Below are 22,671 nucleotides of genomic sequence, written 5' to 3'. Positions count from 1 at the left end.
ACATAAACTTCGAAAAGAACCTATTTACATGTCCAAAGAGTGTAAAGTACCTCTACATCTACATATTGGTAATTGCTTTTCTTATCATTTAAAAAAATGTATTAGTTGTTAGTTCATTTTACATTCATAGTTTTATAAACTATTTCAAATAATTTCAGTTTTAGTGTTTAATTTGTTTTAAATCTACTCGTACACTATAATATTATGTGCCAATAATTATTTCGTGCCTAACCAGTTATCTAAAGGTATTATCCATAAGATTGAGTGTTCATTCAAATATTTTTGTGGAATATAAGTAGATGTTTGTTTTACAATTTATTGCTCATAGATTTTGTTATATGATTTTTTACGCACGCCTCTGCACTGTTATTGGATTGTCTCGATTCTTACAAAAATACCAAATTGTAATAAGCGGTGGGAATGTATATGCGTGCATTTTATTTAATTGAATTTACTCGAAAATATGCACGCCACTGCACTGCCTCTATCGGCTAGGCCTCAGCCATAAAACCAATAAATCAGTAATAAGTGTTCGTTCGGGAATGAATGTGCATTTATTTTTAAACATTTCACAGTTTGTGTGAAGTCTTTGTTATTTTATTATATTTGATAATCAGAGATATGAGTAGCTAGCGCTAAAAATGAATTGATACGTATTCTATAGCGGTGTAAAACATTTTGTATTTGAATATATTATTACATTTTTTAATTAAAAAATAATATATTGTGATTGCTTTATATCAATAGGCTGTTTCCTTTACATTATATTTAACAAATTGAACTAATCTAATAACATATAATAAACAATTTACGAAAATTTACAAATTATATACTTTACATTTATGAAACGCGGGCCAGAGGTTGACAAGTTTTGAATAAATGACACAATTTGATGCATTGATATATTTTAAGTATTTTCTGAAAATTTAATAAATTTATAATCAAAAGTTATATCATTTTTAACTTCACGATCAAAATTTGTTGATTTTCATTTAAAAATACCGGATATTGGTGTAGGTACGTCGCGAAAATTCGCGGACCGTATAGTGTTATGACATTACCGCATAAATATATTCAATAGGCGTGTCACCTATCATTTTAAATGCGCCCGAATCACCTCAATCCGAAGTTTATTTAATTTCTTCATTAGAGAACATAGATCAGGTATAGAGAATATTATACGCAATGTAAACGAGAGGTTACAATTACAATTAGGAATATTATACGCAATGTAAACGCCCACAGTGGCCGCGCGGCATAAGCGTCGGACTATCATGCCGTGGGTCCCAGGTTCGAATCCTGGGTCTGGCAAGTACACATATTGTTTTTCAATATGTGTGTGAGTCAGGGTATGGACCTAATAGGTTGAGCAAGTGGCTGACATCCATTTCTCGTAAAAAAAATCTGTTAATACAAACCTCTACTCTGTGGAGGCCCATATGATCTTAGTAGGATCGGACATGGTCGAAAAAAAAAAAAAAACGAGAGGTATTGTTGCCAACTTAATAACTGTATTGTTAATTATTAAGTTTATTAAAATATTTCACTGTTCTCTGTGACCGTACTTATTGTCTACACTTATAATAGCGGCTTTGCCATGGTTGTCTATGCCCAAAAGTGTCGTTTAGATACTTTCAAGTATAGAATAAAAAAAACTGACGTTTCTCCGCAGTGCGCTCTCGTAACATTGAGCCGATCTTTCCTTGAATGACAAGTTAGGGAATGCTGTACTTTTGTCCCCTCATACTGTGGCCGAGGTATTGTAGTTTCCTGGTTTTGATACTACGCAGAACTTCTCGGTTCTTCCCCATTCGATTGAGAATTTCAACATTTGTCACCCGGTCAGTTGCAAGGAATTTTGAGGATGCGTCTATATAGCCACATCTCGAAAGCTAACATAGAAAAATTATTGCCTTCTACTGTAGAAATTCCATCATAAATCGTCCGGTGTACGAATTTAGAACTAAGTTCATCACAGTATTAAATGATATGAAGCGTTTAAAAGCAAACACTGATATTTCCAATTTGTAATGTTACTAGTAAATGACGTTTTGTGTTTTACTTTTAAATTATTAGTTTTAACGATAGTTTAGTTTTTCCATCATATTGTATTTCCAATTAAGAACAATATGCATATTTTTATTAGAGATTACACTCACGATGGCCGCGCGGCTTAAGCGTCGGCCTATAGCGTCGTGGGTCCCAGGTTCGAATCCTGGGTCTGACAAGTACACATATTGTTTTTCAATTTGTGTTGAAAGTCAGAGTATGGACTTGGTACTTGGTTGAGCAAGTAAGTGGCTGACATCCATTTCTCGTAAAAATAAAATCTGTTATGCAAACCTTCACTCTGTAAAGGCCCATATAATCCTATTAGGATCGGACATGGTCAGAAAAATCAATAGTTGCAATAAATATAAGCAAAATAAAATAATGATATCGGCATTTGCCTGTAACTATTTAGCTTGTCTTATGTATATGATATTCTATGCATTCATTGTGTCGATTTAGTATGAAGTAGTTAATTTTATCAAATGACATGAATTAGTTTTTTTTTGTCAATCATTATCTATTAGAACCAGCGGCGGCTGATCTAACATCATACAAGTGCACTGCACTGCTTGCATTGCTATGAAACATTGTTCAACATCGTAAATCATATTTTTTCTTCATAGGTTTTTAATATTATCGCTCATTTATTGTAATGCAAACCATAAACCGATGTGACCATATTGTCAATAGGCGATAATACAGTCACTATGCACCGTATACGTCATCCTCGCTGAAATCATTTGCGCCCGGGCAACATATTTAGTTTACTTAAAATGAACCTAAAGCTTAGTATGAACTAAAACCATTAAAAAACAACTTAAACCGTGCTAATACGTTTCGCCATACGTAAAGTTCCAGAATATCGTGCGCCGACCCGGTAAAATGAGATTATTTGGTCTGAGTAGAGAGCAATTACAGATTTTAATTATGGTTTGTTATTATGTTTAGTATTATATTTAGCAATCTCGTATGTAAAATGTCTGTAAAACTAAAAACAATAGAATTCATTATTTTCTAAATTTAACATCGGTAAGAAATACAATGTCGGTAACATATTTTGATTTATGTGTACTCTGTGTGTTGACTAAATGCGAAATGATGTCGGTTATTTATAATATAGTAAATTATTAATTCATGAATTCTAGTGATAAGCTAATAAATCTTAATACTATTTCACAAAGTTCAGTTTCATAATAATCATTATTCATATAGTGTACAAATTGGTAAAGATACCTAATTTTACAAAAAAATCACAAATTAATACAAGTACAAATTGGTAAAGGTACATAGAATAAGATGGTTTTCTTTAAAAGTAAGAGGTATTTATCTACTATAAGAGATACAATCGTTTCTTAAAACTAATCAAATAAAGATTTAATTAACTCGTATCATGTTTTATTAAAAATATAAAATATACAGGTAATTTTCCAAATGTCAATAACGTTTTGTCAAATCAAAAACAACGCCGAATTGATTTCATTTTTCAATAAGGTAAGTTTCCAGCGCACTCTCAAAAATTACAATCCAAAAAATCACCGGCCGCCACTGATTACAACTATAATTTTTTTTCAGGTTTGATTATTGCATAAAAGAGATAGTAAAATTACATAAATATACTGAACTCATCGGAACACTATACCACAGAAAAGACATTCCACAGAATGACGTGAAGGTGAAATGTCATGATAAGATTTTCGCAATCGAAACTGTAATTCCTCTAGCCGATAGAACGGAAGAATATGAGATGTTGATGGTGACACCAACTGAAAAACGTAAAATATACATATTATATCCTATTTCAAATTGATTATTTAATATCTTAATATGTACTTGACTTATAGATTTATCGAGGGATGGTTGAGCATCACTTATTTTATTTGGTTTTATTTATATAATGTTTACTTGTTCATACGTCATATTTTTATCTGTCAAACTTCGTGATGTGCATGTTTATCCCGGCTCTCAAATCTAAATTCGCCTCGTCTGCCGCACAGCCATAAATCAAACCTTCCAAGAACGTCTGAACGGTGATCGGCGAGCCGGTATAGGAAAGACCAATTCGTAGGTGTTTGTATATGCGTCCAGGCGTCTTCGACTCGCAGCCCGAGAAGCATGCAACAGTAGATTTTTTTTTCAAACTAAAAAGTCACATTTGACCAATCTGTGGAGCTCCATTTATCAATGTGTGTTTTGTGAATAACGATGATGTCACATCGACATATTCGACACGTTGCAGGCGAGATGAGTTTTGATGTGAGAGCCGGCTGTATGACGCTTGCAAAATGTGTGTATTTTTTAGTACAGTCCTAAATGATATGTGGAATGAAAGTAAAAAAAATAATACTAAAAATGTTCTCCTAAAAAATCCTACCATGAATATGATTGGCTTATTCAATCTTCCAAGCCATGATTTATTATATCGCAGTAATAACTTTGTTTGAATTCAGATTTAGAATTAGTCCAAAAGTTGTGTAATTTTTAATTTAGCAATTGTAATTTGCTAATTTTTATCAAACATTTCTGGTATATGACATACTAATTAAAGACATGTAAACTGTTCATTGATGATTGGATAGATTATGACTTTTTTGTGTTCAAAATCAATCGAAAATATACTTTTTCCCTTGAATTTAGGATCATTTTGTTATATAAATAAAGACATAATTTAATAAAAACTGCCACGGAGACTTAACAGAAATAAATCAATTTAATGATATATGAGATACAAAAAACAAAGCTAAAACAAAATTATGCGAAGAGATCTTCACGTCTGCAATAAGACACCGCAAATTTTTTAAATGCAATATAGTTGGCCTTTGTGGGGACCAGGTTGGACGGCCCGATGGGCCCAACAGCTGGTTGAACCGACTTAATGCATCTCTTCCCTCTCGGACCACATTCTTGGACATTTCCAGAGGATATGGTTTGCATCCTGTAGTTCTCCGCCACATGAACATGTTGGCTGGGTAACAAATCCAGCAGTGGCAGCGAATTCACCATGGCCTGTCAAAAACTGACTGGTGTAGTAGTCAGTTATACTACAATTAATTTGTTTTCATGTTAACTAGGTGCTGCTCCTTTGACGTGCACGAAATGCCGGGACAATACAGAAGTCCCTTGCAGAGAATGTGGCTGCTATGTCTGCGCCGGAAAAAATTCACCCGAAGAGGTTTAAATATTATTTTTGAAGTTATACTTCTTTTGGCGCGTTTGGGAAATCAGATCAGTGTATTTTTGGCGTGTGACATGTAACACATAAATTATTTTTTCACATGAAAAAAATCGCACTCGATTGGATTCGAACCACCGATTGTTCGGTTATCAGGCGAACGCACTACCTTTACGCCACAGTATGATACTGCAATCGTGACGATTGTACAGTATAATATTATAGTTTAGAATTGTTCTAGTGCCTAGGCAGCGAATTTATTATTGTCGGCCATTTGCAATTCCTTACGCAAACAAACGATTAAACGTCAGAGTGACAGTTGGTACTTTAAAAATAAAATTGACGAGTAACCATTATATAATTTAGTAATATAAGTTAAAGTGTATAGAAATAAACCAACAGCATTCTAATAAGCTGTCCTTTTTCTTGAGTGTGTAATTTAACAAGATAATTAAGAGCTAGTCAAAGAATCTAGTTTATCACAAGTTTTATTTTTGTTTTATTACGCCAAAGAATTATAACTTGTAATGCGCGTACATACTTTCCAATTAAAGGGTAGTTGAGGGATGACAGCAGTAAAATATCTAGATTTATGCAATTAAATCATACATAACTTCGAATATTTTCGAACGATATAATAATATTTTCTATCTATTATTGTTTGGTTAGACAGGGCTTAAGAGCATACTTCAGTGAAACGGCAAATAATTTTCAACTATAGGTGCGACGAAATTTCGGACTCGCTGCCAAAATCGGAGAGCGAAAGTCGAGCTTTGAACACATCAATTTGTTTTGTGATGACGTCGGGGGAATTAATTCTTAAATCCTGTAAAGATGACTAAAAAACGTTACCCATTTACTTGAAAAAGAAAACATGTCAATGAATATATTATTATTATTAATAGAACAATAAACATAACATTAAATGGACGTATGTTGAATTTTTATGATAAATTATGTTTTGTTCTGCACGCGTCGTTTGCAAAATCGTCGCATAGTCACAATCGTTTTAGACCGTGCCCCAGCTGAAGTAGCCTTAATGAATTTTAAAAAAATTATTCAGCAATATTTGTACTTTTAATTGTAAAAAAGTCTAGATATTCCCTCCTCTTCAAGCAAACCGGATTTTGGTATCCAAGAAACCCGCTAAACACTTTGTACTGCATGGTATCTGTATTGTCCAACCGAGCGATGGTTGAAGAATATTTCATCTGGTATTTTGTCATTTTTGCTCTGTTGAACATATTATGAATTAGTGACATTTATAATGAAAGAACCAAGAATCACATTCATGTTTTTACTGCATGGTTCATTGTGAACATTGAATTGATACTTACTGCTGTGATATATCGTTTCTAGATGGTCATGTGTAATGAATGCGGCATGATCTACCACATGACGTGCTTGCAGCCTACTATGGAGTGCTACCGCTCCGACGATTGGTACTGCCCCGAATGCAAGACAGACCCTGATTCAGTGGTCGCTCCCGGCGCCAAGAAGCAAGTCAAGAAACCCAACCAAGGGAAGTCGTCCAGGGACTGGGGCCGAGGGATGGCTTGCGTTGGTTTGTATATATTATTTGGGTACTGTTCGGTTATTAACCTAACATATAATCCAGTTTATCGGCTATTTTCAAAATGTTTTTTCCGCTGTATTCCGTATAACCGAACAGTACCATTATTTGTTCATCCTTTAATTTAATGTTTCAATAAGATTAGGCAATAAGCAATATTGTCATGTGGGTATCAGTTAACGCAGTGTGGGGTTCTGGATTTCTGTAATAACTCTTCATTTGTCTCCAGAGTGACCACTCGCCAATTTGTGCCTCATAAACAGGTTTTTTCGTAGCCAGACTGTTCCGTTATAAGACAGTAATACGGCAAATATAAACATTGCAATCTTGCTGCTTGATTGATTGAGATTGAATTGTTTAAAATTTTCCATTATGTATTTTTTCGAGTCCGGAAATTTGTATGTATACAATTGACCGTAAGACACTTCTTCGTGAGCCGTTGTTCTTGAAACATGTGTTTGTAGAGTATTTAATCAAATGACGACTTGTTTGTTGAACATTTTACCATTGAACGACTGCGTATGTTACTAGATGCGACAGTAATTTACAATTATGTTCCAATTAGATAGCTACATTAAGTATTTTCGAGAAATAGATAAAGTTATGTTTATACCGGTAAAACTGTAAATTATTTATATTGAAGTAATTTCGCTATTTCGGTTAACTGTACGAACACATGTTTCAAGGAGAACAGCTTACTAATGCGTCAATTACATTGAGCTACTTTACGAGCTCTTTGTTAGCGAATTTACAATCTGCCTGTAAAGTCGCCCAGTGTAATCATTGAACAAGCTAACAAGCAGATTGTAAACAATCTACCGAGAAAAGTTGAAAGCCGGTCAACTTTACACGCTACACGCCGGCGTGTGGGCCTACTGCGTCTGCGCAGTAATTTTTAAATAACCTTCTTGCTTCCGCCGAGATGCATAGAATATTGACAGTCAAATCAAAATAACGTTTAAAGCCATGCATTATATAAAAATAGAATGACAGATGCGAAAATCTTATTTAACAAAGCAACGCTGCGTTCCGCAATCAAAGTTATTGACATTTTTTAAATTTCGATTGCCTGATAGTTATTAAAATATTTTTTCTTCATTGAACACTAGACACTGATTACCCGAAAATAAAATAATATGATACGCGCGCCATTTTTACGTTTAATTTTCACTGAGATGTGTTTCACAGGTTTTTATAAGATTATTTATGTATACATGCTTACTATATTGTTTTGGATTATGAAGATGAAATATCTTGTATCGCGCGAGTGGCATAATGTTTTTGATGGATGTATCTGTTTAATATGTATATATTTGTTGTCAGAGGTGCAACTAGCTTTATTAGCCTGAACTTAAGCTCAGCGCATCTATTCTATACACAAGACTGCTTTCGTCCGCTACGGCAGCTATCTAGGGTAGGTTTGTATCAAAGTATTAGCACTTATTGTAACAATTACATTAAGATAGTTGTAATTGCTACAAATACAAGTGCTGTTTTAATAGCACTTCTTTTGGCCGTGGTAAATTTTAGAGTGAGATTGATAGTTTTGACTGTTTAGACGCCTAACTTATTGTAATTATTACAATAAGTGCTAATACCGAAAGCAGTCTTGTGTATAGATAGATGCGCTGGTATAACTAAATATTAGGATATGCTGTTTTTTTTTCCACTGGTGCATGTTGAAATCTGGCCACATTTATTATTAATATTATTAATTGATGGATGAATTCAATATTTTCGCCTTCTACTTAAATGTCTGCGGTACCAACGTATAATAATCTATGCTTCAGCGTTTGATGACATTTTGCTTAATAGCGTCTGGCTGGGAGTATATTATTTTGACGTTTCAAGACGTGAGTGTCGCTAGTGGCACTAGTAGATGTGCACGTTCGTCATATGCAACAATGTTTCGCACAGCTGTGAACGAGGCGAGTTTTGATATGAGAGCTGCCTAAAGCTTAAGGACCGACCTATGTAAATATATATTAACATTAAACGTAGGTAATGTTTATTCTTGAAGAGTATTTACCTGCTATTTTTTGTACAATGCGATCTGTCATTTATTATTAGTATAGGTATTTTTTTCTCTTAAAACATTGCAAAATTTTATTGTTACGTTATTATAGGAAGAACTCAAACATGTTCGATGCCAACCAACCATTTTGGACCGATTCCTGGGATAGAAGTCGGGATGACATGGAGATTCAGAATCCAGGTACTGTTTTTGGAATTCATGGTTATTGCTGCATGTTCAATGTACAGAAAACCTCCTTAATACGAATTCCACGGCACCGAAAATCGAACAAAAATTCAAAATACGAAATATGAAATATATTTAAATACAATTTTTTTTTTTTGATTTTCATTTCGTTTACAATCAGATTATTGTTTTTAATCACAGTTTTTGTTTTTTCTCTGAGTGGAGTGCAGCTGTGCCACTGATAATGGATGTGATAATGATTTTATTAATACGTCATAAAATGTCAGGATTATTTTATTACCTTCATAAAATAAGCAATTTATGATGTTTTAAAAAAGTCTGTCACAATTTCTAATGACGGACTCATGAAATTATGTACTTTCTTACTAATAACACCCACGGTGGCCGCGCGGCTTAAGTGTTGGACTATCACGCCGTGGGTCTCAGGTTCGAATCCTGGGTCTGGCAAGTACACATTATTGTTTTTCAATTTGTGTATGAGTCAGGGTATGGACCTAATAGGTTGAGCAAGTGGCTGACATCTTTTTCTCGTAAAAAACAAAATCTGTTAATACAAACCTCTACTCTGTGGAGGCCCATATGATCCTATTAGGATCGGACATGGTGGGAAAAAAAAATATATAATTATTGAATATTTTTATATGCTAGGACTCTGAAATCATTTCGTATTACGAAATTCGAATTAAAGGTATGGTTTTTATGAAAATAATGTTCAAGGGACTTTTTTTTCGCGAAAATTTCGATTTACGGCGAATTTAGAATTATCAGTTACTGTATTGTCTTTCAATACACTACAGAATAAGCAAAAGTTTTAATTTGAAGAAATATGTACTTTTGTCTGACAAATATGCTTGCTTTCTTTCTAGTTATCAGAGTCCGGAGTCCATCGACCGCCGGTCGCCGGAATACACGGCAGAGATATGGAAGGCGCTTACAGCATTGTTCTTTCAGGTTAGGATACATCTTATTTAAATACTTTTGGCAAGCCAGCTAAATTGTTGGCCACAGTTTATGCCTGTCATCAAAAAATTATAAATGATTTTGTGGTTTCATCGACAGGTGGTTATGAAGATGATGTGGACCATGGACTTGAATTCACGTATACAGGCAGTGGGGGACGGGATCTCTCTGGGAATAAGAGAACCGCTGATCAATCTAGCGACCAGACACTAACCAGGCAGAACAAGTATGTGTGGATGATTAATTTAGTTTTTTTTCATTTGCATTGGCTTTATAATTATTCTTAACATCAGTACTAGATCTAGCAAAATGCTTGGTTTTGTTATGAGGGTTTCAAAATCATTCGAAAATGTCCGAATGCTACGTACATTATACGTATCATACGTGTTAAGTATTCTTGAATATTCCATCATTATTTGGATTCCTAATAGGTCCATCGACACAATTAAGTTGGATCGAGTCCACAACAGATTTTAGATTTCTCTACTTAAGGGGGATGTCATCAAAAGTTTCGTTTTTATAGAGCCATCTATTCCCCGAATTACAAAGCATATAGGTCAAAATTATATCAGAATCTAATTCCAATTACAATCCAATTTGAATGAATCTTCGAGGCATCTTATCTAGATGTCACTGTAATTGTATATTAATAAAAAATCTAAAAACAGATGATATAATTACAGTTATTATTTAAACAATGGTATATATATTTTTTGCATTTTATTTCAATCGGACTTTTTTATATTTTGTCAGATTATTATAAAAATATACGTGGACCATCGACCTGGTAGTACCTTAAAATAATTACTTATGTGAGTTTAATTGGAATGGATTGGATTGTATTAGAATTTGGATTTTATAGTAATATTAAAAAAATATATACATATAATAATATTGTGTAATGATATTTATATGTGATAACAATCTGTGAATTATTGACATTCTCATAGTAATGAAGATAATTAATTAGGTATGGAATCATTAGACCATACACATGATCTCCATAAAAATGGCGTCATAGACTATTTTACAACACATTTTTAGAAAATAATGATTAGGTTACCTAAGTAAAAATATAAATATTATCAATACATTATTAGAACAATCCGAAGATGAGAAGCCGGTTTGGTGATTTAAAAATAATTAAATATACCCAAAACATTGACAATAATAATTTATTCTCATCATAAGAAAATATACCGAACATCTGAATAGAATAGACCGGACTCAAAACAGTACGTCGAATGTGTTGATAATTAATTTTGTTGTTTTTTGTAATAATAATAATATGTAGGCAGGCACACTGCAGGGTTTATTTGGAAAGCATCTGTCAGTCGTGCAGGTACCTACCTAGTAATATATCAATGCTAGCTGAATTGGCTCGCACAGGGAACTCAGAAATATTTTTTTTCTTTTCTGTGGTCTCGGACCATCGCAAACAAGCAATGTTGCGCCAGTTTTAATTTGTGACTAGGTATAAATATGCCAGTCGAGATTATTTTTGGTAGGTAAATACTTCTGATTACTTATACAAATATTGGAAACTGGTTAAGTAAAACCAAATAAGGACTGATCTAATTATTTAAATCTGAATAGGTATATCCCAAATTAATTTTATAATTAATTTTGACATTATTTAGTTTGCATATATTTTATAAGTAATGTTTTTTTTATGTAGCTACTTACAAACATTGTGTCAATTTTATTTTCGATGAATATGTTTTAAGTAGGTATGTTAATTACTTAACACATTGACTGCTGATTAGATAATTGCTTTTTAATTACCACTTTTAAATAGTATGCTAATTATGTCGATTGGCCACCTAATCGTTACGCACTAGGTACGTCTTTAGTGTCCAAGTCGATATGCCCTGGATCGAGGGGCCCTGGCACCTCCAAACATGAAAATTATCAGAATGATTTTAAACATTGAAATTGAAAGCCAATAAACTATACCTTTGGGCTTAGACAAATAAAAACACGGCAAAAAAATTATTTGTAATAATTTTCCAGCACCCTTTTTAGAAAAATTTCTTAGATTTTAATTTCTAACACAAAAATTTCGAAAAAACCAAAAAAACAAACAAAATTTCAGAAACCCAATCCCTAATGAACTGTCAAAAAATTCTCGGTGTCCAACTGAATTCAGGAGTGGTGTTGGTCATGGCTGGGGAGGGCTGACAGGGCTCTAGTCTGGGGCCGGGTTGTGGGGGGCCCGGCGTGTCGGGTTGACCAGATAAGTGAGATAAACACACATCATAAAGTAGCTTTAATAGTAGAAAAAGTCGCCTGCGGCGCTATTACACTTCATGGCCATGAACATTTTCAATTACTAATAGATATAATTGTGCAATATATTTTTTGATTATTACGTGTCGATACTCGACAGCTCCATTATTAAAGTAGATGTATTAAAAATCGCCAATAATTCACTGTATAAGTAGCCTTAATTTGAACTAAAACACAATTTGAAAAACGTTAATGTAGTGTTTCACACTGCCTTTAATCTTAGCGGTAGGTAGGAGGCCCGCCAAATATCCTAGCCTGAGGGCCCGTTTCAGGATGTGGGGACCATGGTGTAGGTACACCGAGTGCAATAGACAAAAGACCGATAAACGATAAATTAGGCTGTGTAGAAGAAAAAGAGCCTATGGGACTAATTTACATTCCCCCCCCCCAATATTAAATCCTGGGTGCGCCACTGCTTATTGGGGTAATAATTAGATTCATTTGCGAAAATTCGCGTTCACATTCACTTGAAGTAATGGTAATAGAATTCAATGCATATAATATATCAAACGCGATAGTTTTTCAGGATATGTATGTCTTTTCATATAAGATGATTCAGGAAAATTAGCTTGCACCTACCTACTACGTAAGCTCGAACATTATTTCGTCTAATTGCTTTTTTATAACTGAGAATGTCTCAGGAGCAGTTACCCAAACTGAGGTTGCCATGCACTCAAGTGTGCTTTAACCGAATTTATATGACTAGTCGAGAGTGGCCATGAAAGAAAGGAACACATAAGTAAAATTAAAAATTTTGGTAGCTCATACAAAGCTGATAATTATGAATTATCTAAGGAAGTAAAAACATCTTCACGTTGACAGTATGACGCCGCAAATTTTCTAAATGCAACAAATTGGCTTTTGTGGGACCAGATCGGGCGTTTTACTTTTTTTCTTTATTTCCTATTTTTTTATTTAAGTAGGTACTTCAAAAATTATCGTTGTTAGTGTTATTATTATAAAAAATCGCTGAAATTAATAAATAGGTACCTACCTTAACAATATAAGTTTTAATGAAAAATTGTATGTGTTTGTTTGTGGGGGGGGGGGGGGGGGGTGTAAATTTACCACACCGGCTGACGGGTGACACCAACCCTATTTACGCCACTGCTCAAATGCGTTGATGATCCGCACACACACAATAGAAAAATTAGAGGGAACGTTGCTAGCAGTGTATTGAAATTTACTGATGAATGTTTGCTTTATTTTATCAATATACAAGTAAACAAATGAGAAGACGGCTTAATGTAAATGCTAACATAAATTTCTCAAATTGTTTCAGACCATTCGTAATAAAATATATTACCATGTGCATGCATACTAACCGCACGTATCTACATACGAGGTAGGTACCTATTATTCATGCGAACTAGAATCTAATACAGATGACAGTTATTTCGGTATCGCACGTTGTTGCCGCTAGAGGCAGCACGTCCTTGACGACTGTATTTAATTTGAAATTAGTAAATAACATAATAAATTTAAATTAAAATATTACGTTAAATATATCTAAAAAGTAAGAAAAATATATTGAACAGGCCCACGTTTTCGCTTGATGCAATTATTGAAAATTGAACATTTTTATTTTTCGTAAAAATCGATTGATTTTAGATTGAAAAAAAAACATTAAAACTATAATTAATTGACAAGAGATTCACTAGTTCCAAGAAAACTTATTAAACAACATTAAATCGATACTTTTGTTTCAAGAAATTACTTGGAACAATAAATATTTATTTTAGTAAAACCCTTATTTTTAGCCGTTTTTTCAAATTTGTCGCTTTCTCTTTGAAATAAAAAAATATATTTTATTTTTCCCATTGTATTTAGATAGGTATCGATCGATTAAAATATGTTTAAAGCTTTAATTTGATAATGAATTTCTATGCCTCTCCCCCTTAAGAACATACTGGTTCTTTCCTTATAATAATGATAATAAAATGAATTTCCCGACTCGTTTTCTTCTGGGTATGCTATCAATGCAATCCTTGTTCACCCGAAGAGTGATTGCTCTATTAAAGCATTTCTTTTTACTTCTTCGTGGATTCATTTACAATCTGTATATACTGGCAAATATTAATTTTCAAGTTCCCACCAATATCACTCGTAACTCTACGGTCTTCAAGATACCTCGTCGCAGGACAAATGTTATGTTTCATGATGCTGTGTATCGTGCGATTAATTTATTTGATGGCACCATAAAGGTTGATTTATTTTTATTAACTATTATAAAGTTTGTGGACGTGTTAAATAGGTTAAATTTATAATTGTATATGTTTTCATACTACTTTCTACTTTCTTGTTATATTAGTTGTTATTTGTAATTAAGATATTTTTGTAATTTTGTATTATGGCGCATTGGCCAATCGCTGTAATGCCGTAATACTCTTTTTCTAAATAAATAAAAATAATTCTCAGGTTTTAGAGTCCTTCAGATAGTGTCACTATTCCTCGTCTCTAATTCAAGACGCTTTTATCCCAGTGGAGCCCCGGCAAATAAATCTCAGCTTCAAGTTACTAAAAATTAACTTTATCTACCTAATTATTTAACGTATCCTTATCTACTTCACTTTAGCTCAACTTTGATAATAATAATTAGGCTTCATCTTTATTGATCAAGGTTTTCTTTGTCTTTGGTTAAAATACATTTCCTCAGCTGAATGCAGAACTATTCTACAATTACATTTGAAATTTTTGAGGAGAGTTTTTTTGTAACAACTTTTTGAAATTATTTATTATCTTTATGGATAAATATGCATCATTTTTTAGTAGGATTATTGATGAAGTAAATGGTACATACATTTTTTTGTGTATATAAATAATAAATAACTGAAGTAGGCTGTTTTTTTCAAAAAACTCTTCTGCAAAATAGTTCTGCATTCAGCTGACAATTTGACACTTTGTGAATCAAATTATTATCCATTATATCATTACTTAATCAAGCTATTCAGGTCCGTGGCCGACTGCACAACCATCCTCCAGGTATCTCTATACCGAGCTCTTTCTATCTCTATCTCTCTAGTCGGTCACACCCAGCCTCTCTGTAACCCTCTTAACATTATCCGCCCATATCCTTGGGAGGCGGTCTAGGAACTGAGTGCCTACAGGGGTTTTTTCATAAACTTTATCGAGAGCTCTTGATCCATCGCATCCATCAACATGATTAGGCCATCTGATTCTTCGCACCCTCAAGACATTGACTATATTGGATTTAAATAAAATTGTTCACAGAGCTCAGTATTCATAGAGATGCCCTGTTTTCTTTTGTTCTTCCAAGTATTTTTCGGAGATTTATATCATCACAACTGTTTCAGAGCCCTCGCAAGGAATTGTGCTGTGAAGGAAGTGAAAGAGGAGGGCGCAGATGCTGGTGCCAAATGGAGGGATGGAAAACCAGTCCGTGTCGTCCGATCTTATAAGATGCTCAAGCATTTCCCTGAATATGCACCCCAGGAAGGAATAAGGTATATATTTACCATGTGGCTACAATGGGATTTTACTGATTAAAAATCACAAAATATAATTATGCAGACACGACCATTATCGTGTTGTTGCGAAATGTACTGTATTTCCCATAGTGTTTGTTGGTGCGCCGAATACATGTGACTTGCTGCGATGGTGGGTCCATAGGTAGTGCAGTTACTGATCACCGATCATTGTGTATGCACCAGTGGCGAAGAGTGGAGGTAGATTGTTACCCGCCATAAATAGTGCACACTGAACTTTGTCAGTCATACATATTTGTTTTCATTGACAATTTACAGGTGTTGGTTAGTTTTTAAAATTCAATTAAACTCTGCGAAAACCAAGCCATAATAGATAATGTCCAAAAAAAACCCATCTATCCAAAATATAACTTTCTGTAGATAGAATAATATTTCTTATCTCTTATAGTTTGGTTTAGGCAGGGCTTGTATTCTTAATCCAACGTAAACAAATAAGCGTAAATGAAAAATTGCCATTAATTTTGTCGTAACACCCAAAATATACCAAAACTATCTATGGTTTGGTTGATGCAAGGTTTAATTGATTTTGAAAAACTAACCAACACCATCTGTAAATTGTCGTCTTAGTTCAATAAAAACAAATACGTATGACTAACGAAGCTTAATGTGCACTATTTATGGGGGATCTTAACAGCATACCTCCACCCTTCGCTACTGGTATGCACACACCCATTAATCACCCGTAATGATGCCAAACGGCGAACACATGGGCTAAACATGTGGATGTTACTGGGCTGAGACTTTTCTAAATTATATATATTTCATAAATATGTATAATTGCAGATATGATGGGATTTACAAGATTGTGAAATATTACCAGGAGACAGGGAAGTCCGGCTTTAAAGTCTGGAAGTATCTTGTCAGACGAGACGATCCAAATCCTCCTCCATGGGAAGAGGGTGGAAAGACTTTCCCGATTGTGGTAATGTATAATTTCTATTGCTTGAATCAGGCAAATTTTTCATCTTAAATGGTCTTGTGCAATTGGTTTTAATTTTATTTTGTTGTTTTCACAGTACCCTCCCGGCTATCTGGAAGCAGAGGCAGAAAAAAAAGCACAGAAAGAACGTGAAAAGTTGAAAAAGAACCCTTCGTCAACAGTAGGCACTCCCACGAGGGTATTACGGGTGAGCAACGGCAACACTGACGAGCCGGGGAGCAGTACAAACGCGGATACACACCACAATAAGAAGAGGAGAAGGTCTAAGAAGGACGCCGACAGTTCACCGCCTCTCAAGAAAATGAGGACGAGATCATCGATGGGTCAGGATTCCAAAGATGAGAACAAACCTAAACTGATTAAAGGTTTGTATTTATATTATAAATACAGTCGAATTCGGTTATTACGATCACGGATATAGCAAGGTCTCGGATGTAATGAGGAAACATTCGTTGACATTTTAGTTGATGATTTTCTCCATACATTTATTCACTGTTATAACGAGCAACTTATCGGATATACCGACCTAAAATATCATAAAAAATTTTCTTAAAGCTGTTAACGTGTCGATCGTTTAAAAATATTTCGACCCAAAGCAATAAAATCCGACCGGACAGGATACTGCCGGGATCGCATTACGCTTATGACACTAGTTAAGTGTCTAAGTATCTACCTAATTGGTGTTTTTGCCGACGATATTGAAAAAGTTTCCACGTATATGCTTGAAATTGCATGTAAAAAATTCCAAGGTTTGTGAAGTCAGTAGGTACCTACCAGCGTTCATTACAATAAACAACTTCTTTTGTAGTTTATGAATACCATGCTTGTTTCGGGGATTTTTACGATGGCTTTCAAATTTTTTATTTTCGACTTTTTGTGTTTTGTGACCGCTCATTTAAAAATACCAATTCTCTGATATAACGAGTAACGCTTATAACAAGCAAATTCAGTCGGTCCCATCTTCCTCGTAATAACCAAGTTTGACTGTATAATGAAACTGGAGATAAATCATTCTTATTGTTGCCTTCCATAGGATTTAAACATCATAGGAACAAAAAAAAATCAAAAATGTTTCTTTTTCTATAGAGATGGAGCCTAAATATATGAAAGTGAAACAAAGTATTCCATGTCTATTAATTTTCACACAAACTGAGTAATGTTTTTGAAAAGTTTTGAAGGTAGTACATATACAAAAACGGCATTGATTACGATTGGGAAAAACATCTTTGGATAAAACCGTCCAGTGTAAAATAAAAAGTGAATACTCATGTATAGTCCTACAACAAGAAATCGGCAAAACAGGAAGTCACTGTAGTCGCATATAGAAGACTTCTCAGTGACGCACCTATCATGGCGGCAACGCGCACACGGCAGGCGTGTTTAAATAATGTATCAGCTCTCTTTTTATAAGCGAATTCTTTTTCTTCTTCGCAATAAACCAAAAGTTTACTAATAATAATTCTAACATCACTCCTGATCGTTTTAGACATATTTTTATTATAAAAACTTCAAATTAAGTAAATTCGTAGATCCCGTACACCATGGGAGTGTAAAATGAAATGATAAATTTGGGGGCGTTCCTCATTTGAAAACGGAAGTGTTATTAGCTCCACTAGAGGGAATTGTTAGTTCACAGTTTTAAGACGTGGACGAGAAGTTCTTGTTTGATAATAGCGTAATACATATCTACACTGCTCATCTATTCTATACACAAGACTGCTATCCGCAGCTATTTAGGGTAGTTTTTCATAAGTTTGTATCGAAATATTATAATTGTTACAATAAGTTAGCCGTCTAAACAGTCAAAACTGTCTATCTCACTCTAATATTTAGCACGCCCAAGAGAGGTGCTGTTAAAACATAGCACTTATTGTAACAAATACAACACACTTTTTGTAATTGTCACAATAAGTGCTAATACTTTGATACAAAACTACCCTCGATAGCTGTCGATAGCAGACCTGTGTATAAAATAGATGCGCTGGAAGTTAATTATTCCCAACCCTTTTTATATTAAGTAAGCTGTATATTGATTGTACCTTAAGAATTTATAAAACACCATCTACATGTAAACGCTCACCCAAGTGGAATATATCAATATCTGAAGCAATACCCACAGTTATTGTTCCAATTGGCATCACCATTGACAGGTTAGTTCTGAACTTTGGGAGAACAAATGGTACACTGAAATTCTTCGATCACAGATACAGATCCAACACTAACAAAAATTGTTGAGTCATTATTGTCACATAAATTTGTGTTTTTTTTTTAATAGACGAGAGTGAATCAAAATCTCCTTCCAAGTCAACAAATCCATTCGCCATGGCAGCGAGCAGCAAAAAGTCCAAGCTTTCAAACGGGGTTGCTGATGCGCCAAATGGAAACCTTGAACACGATGTACTGTCTAAGGAAGATAAGGAGGCGATCAGAAGTGATGTACTTAATAAAAAACTTTGGGATGAGTGCGTAGAGGCATTGAAAAAAGAAGGAAAACAGGTACATATGCATTGTCAATCATTCTATCTTGAACCTGTTTCGTTTCCTGCAACTTTTTAAGTTTATGAAGGGTTTACATAAAAACATTGAATAAAACCCTTTTCTCAACTGTTGAGCAATTCTTACCATAAATAGTAGTGTCAAAACTGCTTTGCTAAAAGGATTTACAGTGACAGTTTGAATAGGAGTAAACTGTGTTTGTATCTATGGGGTTTTACTGTAATGTTCCCACAGAATATTTTATTCTAAAAAAATAATGAATTTATGTTTTGTTGTTAGTCACATTTTCTATAACTGGCTCTTCTCCAGACCGTGGCCATCAGTCCGCGATACTAAATTGAAAGTTTCGATGGTAGTGTTGGTTTACAGTAAATGAAGATTTTCGTATTTCAATAACAATAACATAACTATGATCAAAATTCACTATTTCGTGCTGCAGCCAGACTATAGAGCAGTGGTTCTCACCTGAAATTTAACTATGGCGGCACAATCGACATTGACAGTTCTATAGAAACGTCTGGTGGCCGCACCAAATCTCACTTTTTGTTGTGATTGAAAAAATAAAGCTAAATTTTATTTATTAAAAAAATGGATCAATTTATTTATAGACAAGTCCATTTAATAAAAGACATTTGAACATTATATACATATCTATTTTGGGTGGGTCGCCGTTGGTCCCAGGTTCGAATCCTGGGTCTGGCAAGTACACGTTATTGTTTTTCAATTTGTGTGTGAGTCAGGGTATGGACCTAATAGATTGAGGAAGTGGCTGACATACATTTCTCGTAAAAAACAAAATCTGTTAATACAAACCTCTACTCTGTGGAGGCCCATATGATCCTATTAAGATCGGACATGGTCGGATAATAAATTTATTTTAAAATAATGTAAATGGAAATTCCTCAATACATATTCTGTCAACTAGCTTCGACATTTGTTTTTTATGCAGTGTATTACACTGAATACAATACAATATGTAGAGGGAAAAATTGACAATATTAACCCTATCCCTGCGTATGGCATGTAAACATGCCATAGACTTTATCTCGTATTTTTGACCAAACTAGAAGAGACACTTGTGGATAATATGCTTTAAAAATTAGTTCAAACCTTTAGGTAGACATATCAGGCAACAGATCATAAAAATGTCAAGTAAAACACAAGGAAATATATTTTTGAAAAGAACACTCGTTATTCAGTCGTTTGAATCGCGCGCCATTGCGAAGACGGGTGTACTAGATGTGTCACCAGGGTTATCAAAACAAAACATTGGTCATGCATCGAAAAGTGTGCATCGATAATATTTTTATTTACCTTTTAATTAATTATTATGATTACGTTAGTGTTATGTATTTTTTCTTAGTGATCTGTGATCTCGATAGAAACATTTTGAAGATTTGTTTTTAGTATTTTTTGTCATTATAAATATATGTGAAATAATTATTTCACCCGCCAAAATGTCACTACCACATAATATTATCGAAAAAATAATGCTGGAAAATATTTTATCGATGCACAGCTCTCCAGTAAACTTGTTTGGCTTTGTTCATTGTTCCATATTTGATATTTACATTATTATAATGGGTAATAATTTTTATTTTTATGTGCCACGAAACTGTGTTAGCTCTGTTCACATGCTCATATTATGCCTGGCGATTATTCGACAGGCCCTTTGTACAATGAAAAAGCCGACGGCGCCTCATAAATTATATCATAATAGTATTTTAGCAGTGCGGTAATTATTTTTAGTGTTTTATTCTCCAAAACATCCTAATGAATAAGTGGATGACATTATTTTATGGCGACGAAAATAAATATAGGTTCAGAATTTGAAATGGTAATAAAATTTGAGTTTACGACTTACTAAATGCGATAAGCGATAACCCACTGATTATTCCACAAGTGATTTAGTAATATATCTGTCATAGACCGTAATCAACTACGGCAGCATGTACTCAACACAGCCCTGTGTATAACGAATACAAACGCGGCGAGTTGTTCGGTAGTATGTGTTGAAACTGTGTATGTGAAGACTGGACAGCCGCCATTTTGAACGCGCGGTCAAAGCTTGGATATTTTTTAGCGTCTTCACTTTCTTCGATTTATTTTAGTGAGAATGTAACGAATATAGTTTATTTCTTGGTGCATTTGGAATAACTGATATATAGTTCATCTAGTAATCTATTTTTTAATTTTGGAATCGATCTGTTTTAGCTGTAGTGACCGTTTTAACAGATCACTTGACTGAAAATAAATTCCCGCGAAAATGGCTCGCAGCGAAAGGGTTAATAAATCAATTGTTGCCAATTCTTTGAATTGACTTGATTCTTGGTCAATTTATAACTTCGACCAAAATTTTTCAACCATGGTATTATTAAAATGGTTTTTAAGTACTTGGTCATGACTCATTTCCAATAACGCATACTTAACGTTAGCCCAGTTAATTAAATTAAATACTGATAATGATGTTGGTGGCCGCAGCAAAATCATCTGGTGGCCGCATCATGACAACCACTGCTATAGAGGGCCTTGCTCCAGATGGTTCACATCAATACGTATTACGTTACTTATAATAATGTTAAATATAAATATAATATGTTATAGAAAATTATGTCATTGTTATTTTTACAAGGAGATAAAATCTATTTAATTCTATTAAGGCTATACTTCTGGCTGGGCGATGCGTGAATGGATTGTGCAAATGACGTGTGCCGAACGAAATATAATTTGTCATAAAAATCCAAAACGCATCCATTTAATGTTATGTTTATTGTCATATTACTAATAATAATAGTATATTTATTGATTTGTTTTCTTTTTTAAGTACATACGTAAAGTTTTTTAGTCATCTTTACACGATTTAAGAATATTTTCATCCGACGCCATGACAAAACAAATCGACGTGCGGACACGTGAGAAATTTCATCGCACCTACTGTTGAAAATTATTCGCCGTTTCACTGAAGTACGCTCTTAATACTATCGACCGAGGGTACTTGATGAATTTAAATTTTAATGGATTTAAGTAGTTACAATTTTACGCCTATTGATTGTGTTATTAGTGAGTAGTTATCTAATGATTTATTTAGGGTTTTGATGATTTATACACTTTGAATGTATTATTAGTAAATTTGGTTGGGTTTTTTTTACAAACACCTCAACTATTTATAATTTGTTTGTTATATTTTTATTGTTGTTTATTGTTGTTTATTGTTTTAGTTTATTATATAAGTTGTAATTGACACTGTATTCATTGTTGGTGTGTATTTACCATTGGTGAGTGTGCATGTATTTGAAGATGCCGAAAGGTGAAACCCTGGTCTCAAAAAATTACTCAAATAGAATAGTACAAAATTTAAATCCGAATATAAATAGGTATATTCGTTAATCGGCAAACTGGGTGTAAAAATGCGAAATAAGCGATTAATCGGAGTTCAATTCCAAAGTGTAACAATATATTTTACTT

At 33.9% G+C, this 22,671-nt stretch overlaps 1 protein-coding gene across 2 annotated transcripts in view; it reads left to right on the top strand.

Annotated features, from left to right (window-relative positions):
- Window positions 1-22,671, top strand: part of LOC147079362 (E3 ubiquitin-protein ligase UHRF1-like) — a 40,252-nt gene that overhangs the window by 11,569 nt on the left and 6,012 nt on the right. Inside the window, exons 5-15 of one of the 2 annotated variants that reach the window (XM_085940131.1) lie at window positions 3,625-3,824; window positions 5,121-5,221; window positions 6,581-6,785; window positions 8,921-9,009; window positions 9,882-9,966; window positions 10,075-10,201; window positions 13,547-13,609; window positions 15,579-15,728; window positions 16,554-16,692; window positions 16,787-17,075; window positions 18,986-19,206. In XM_085940131.1, coding sequence (XP_085796257.1) covers window positions 3,625-3,824; window positions 5,121-5,221; window positions 6,581-6,785; window positions 8,921-9,009; window positions 9,882-9,966; window positions 10,075-10,201; window positions 13,547-13,609; window positions 15,579-15,728; window positions 16,554-16,692; window positions 16,787-17,075; window positions 18,986-19,206 — 1,669 coding nt within the window. The remainder of the gene's footprint in view (window positions 1-3,624; window positions 3,825-5,120; window positions 5,222-6,580; window positions 6,786-8,920; window positions 9,010-9,881; window positions 9,967-10,074; window positions 10,202-13,546; window positions 13,610-15,578; window positions 15,729-16,553; window positions 16,693-16,786; window positions 17,076-18,985; window positions 19,207-22,671) is intronic. The other variant, XM_085940137.1, reaches the window with a different exon arrangement.

This window comes from Rhyacophila brunnea, unplaced genomic scaffold, assembly GCF_057557595.1.
Source record: "Rhyacophila brunnea isolate RB1 unplaced genomic scaffold, BYU_Rbru_1.0 scaffold_1, whole genome shotgun sequence".
Lineage (NCBI taxonomy): Eukaryota > Metazoa > Arthropoda > Insecta > Trichoptera > Rhyacophilidae > Rhyacophila > Rhyacophila brunnea.
Note: the sequence above shows the minus strand (reverse complement) of the source record. Positions and strands in the feature narration are given on the sequence as shown.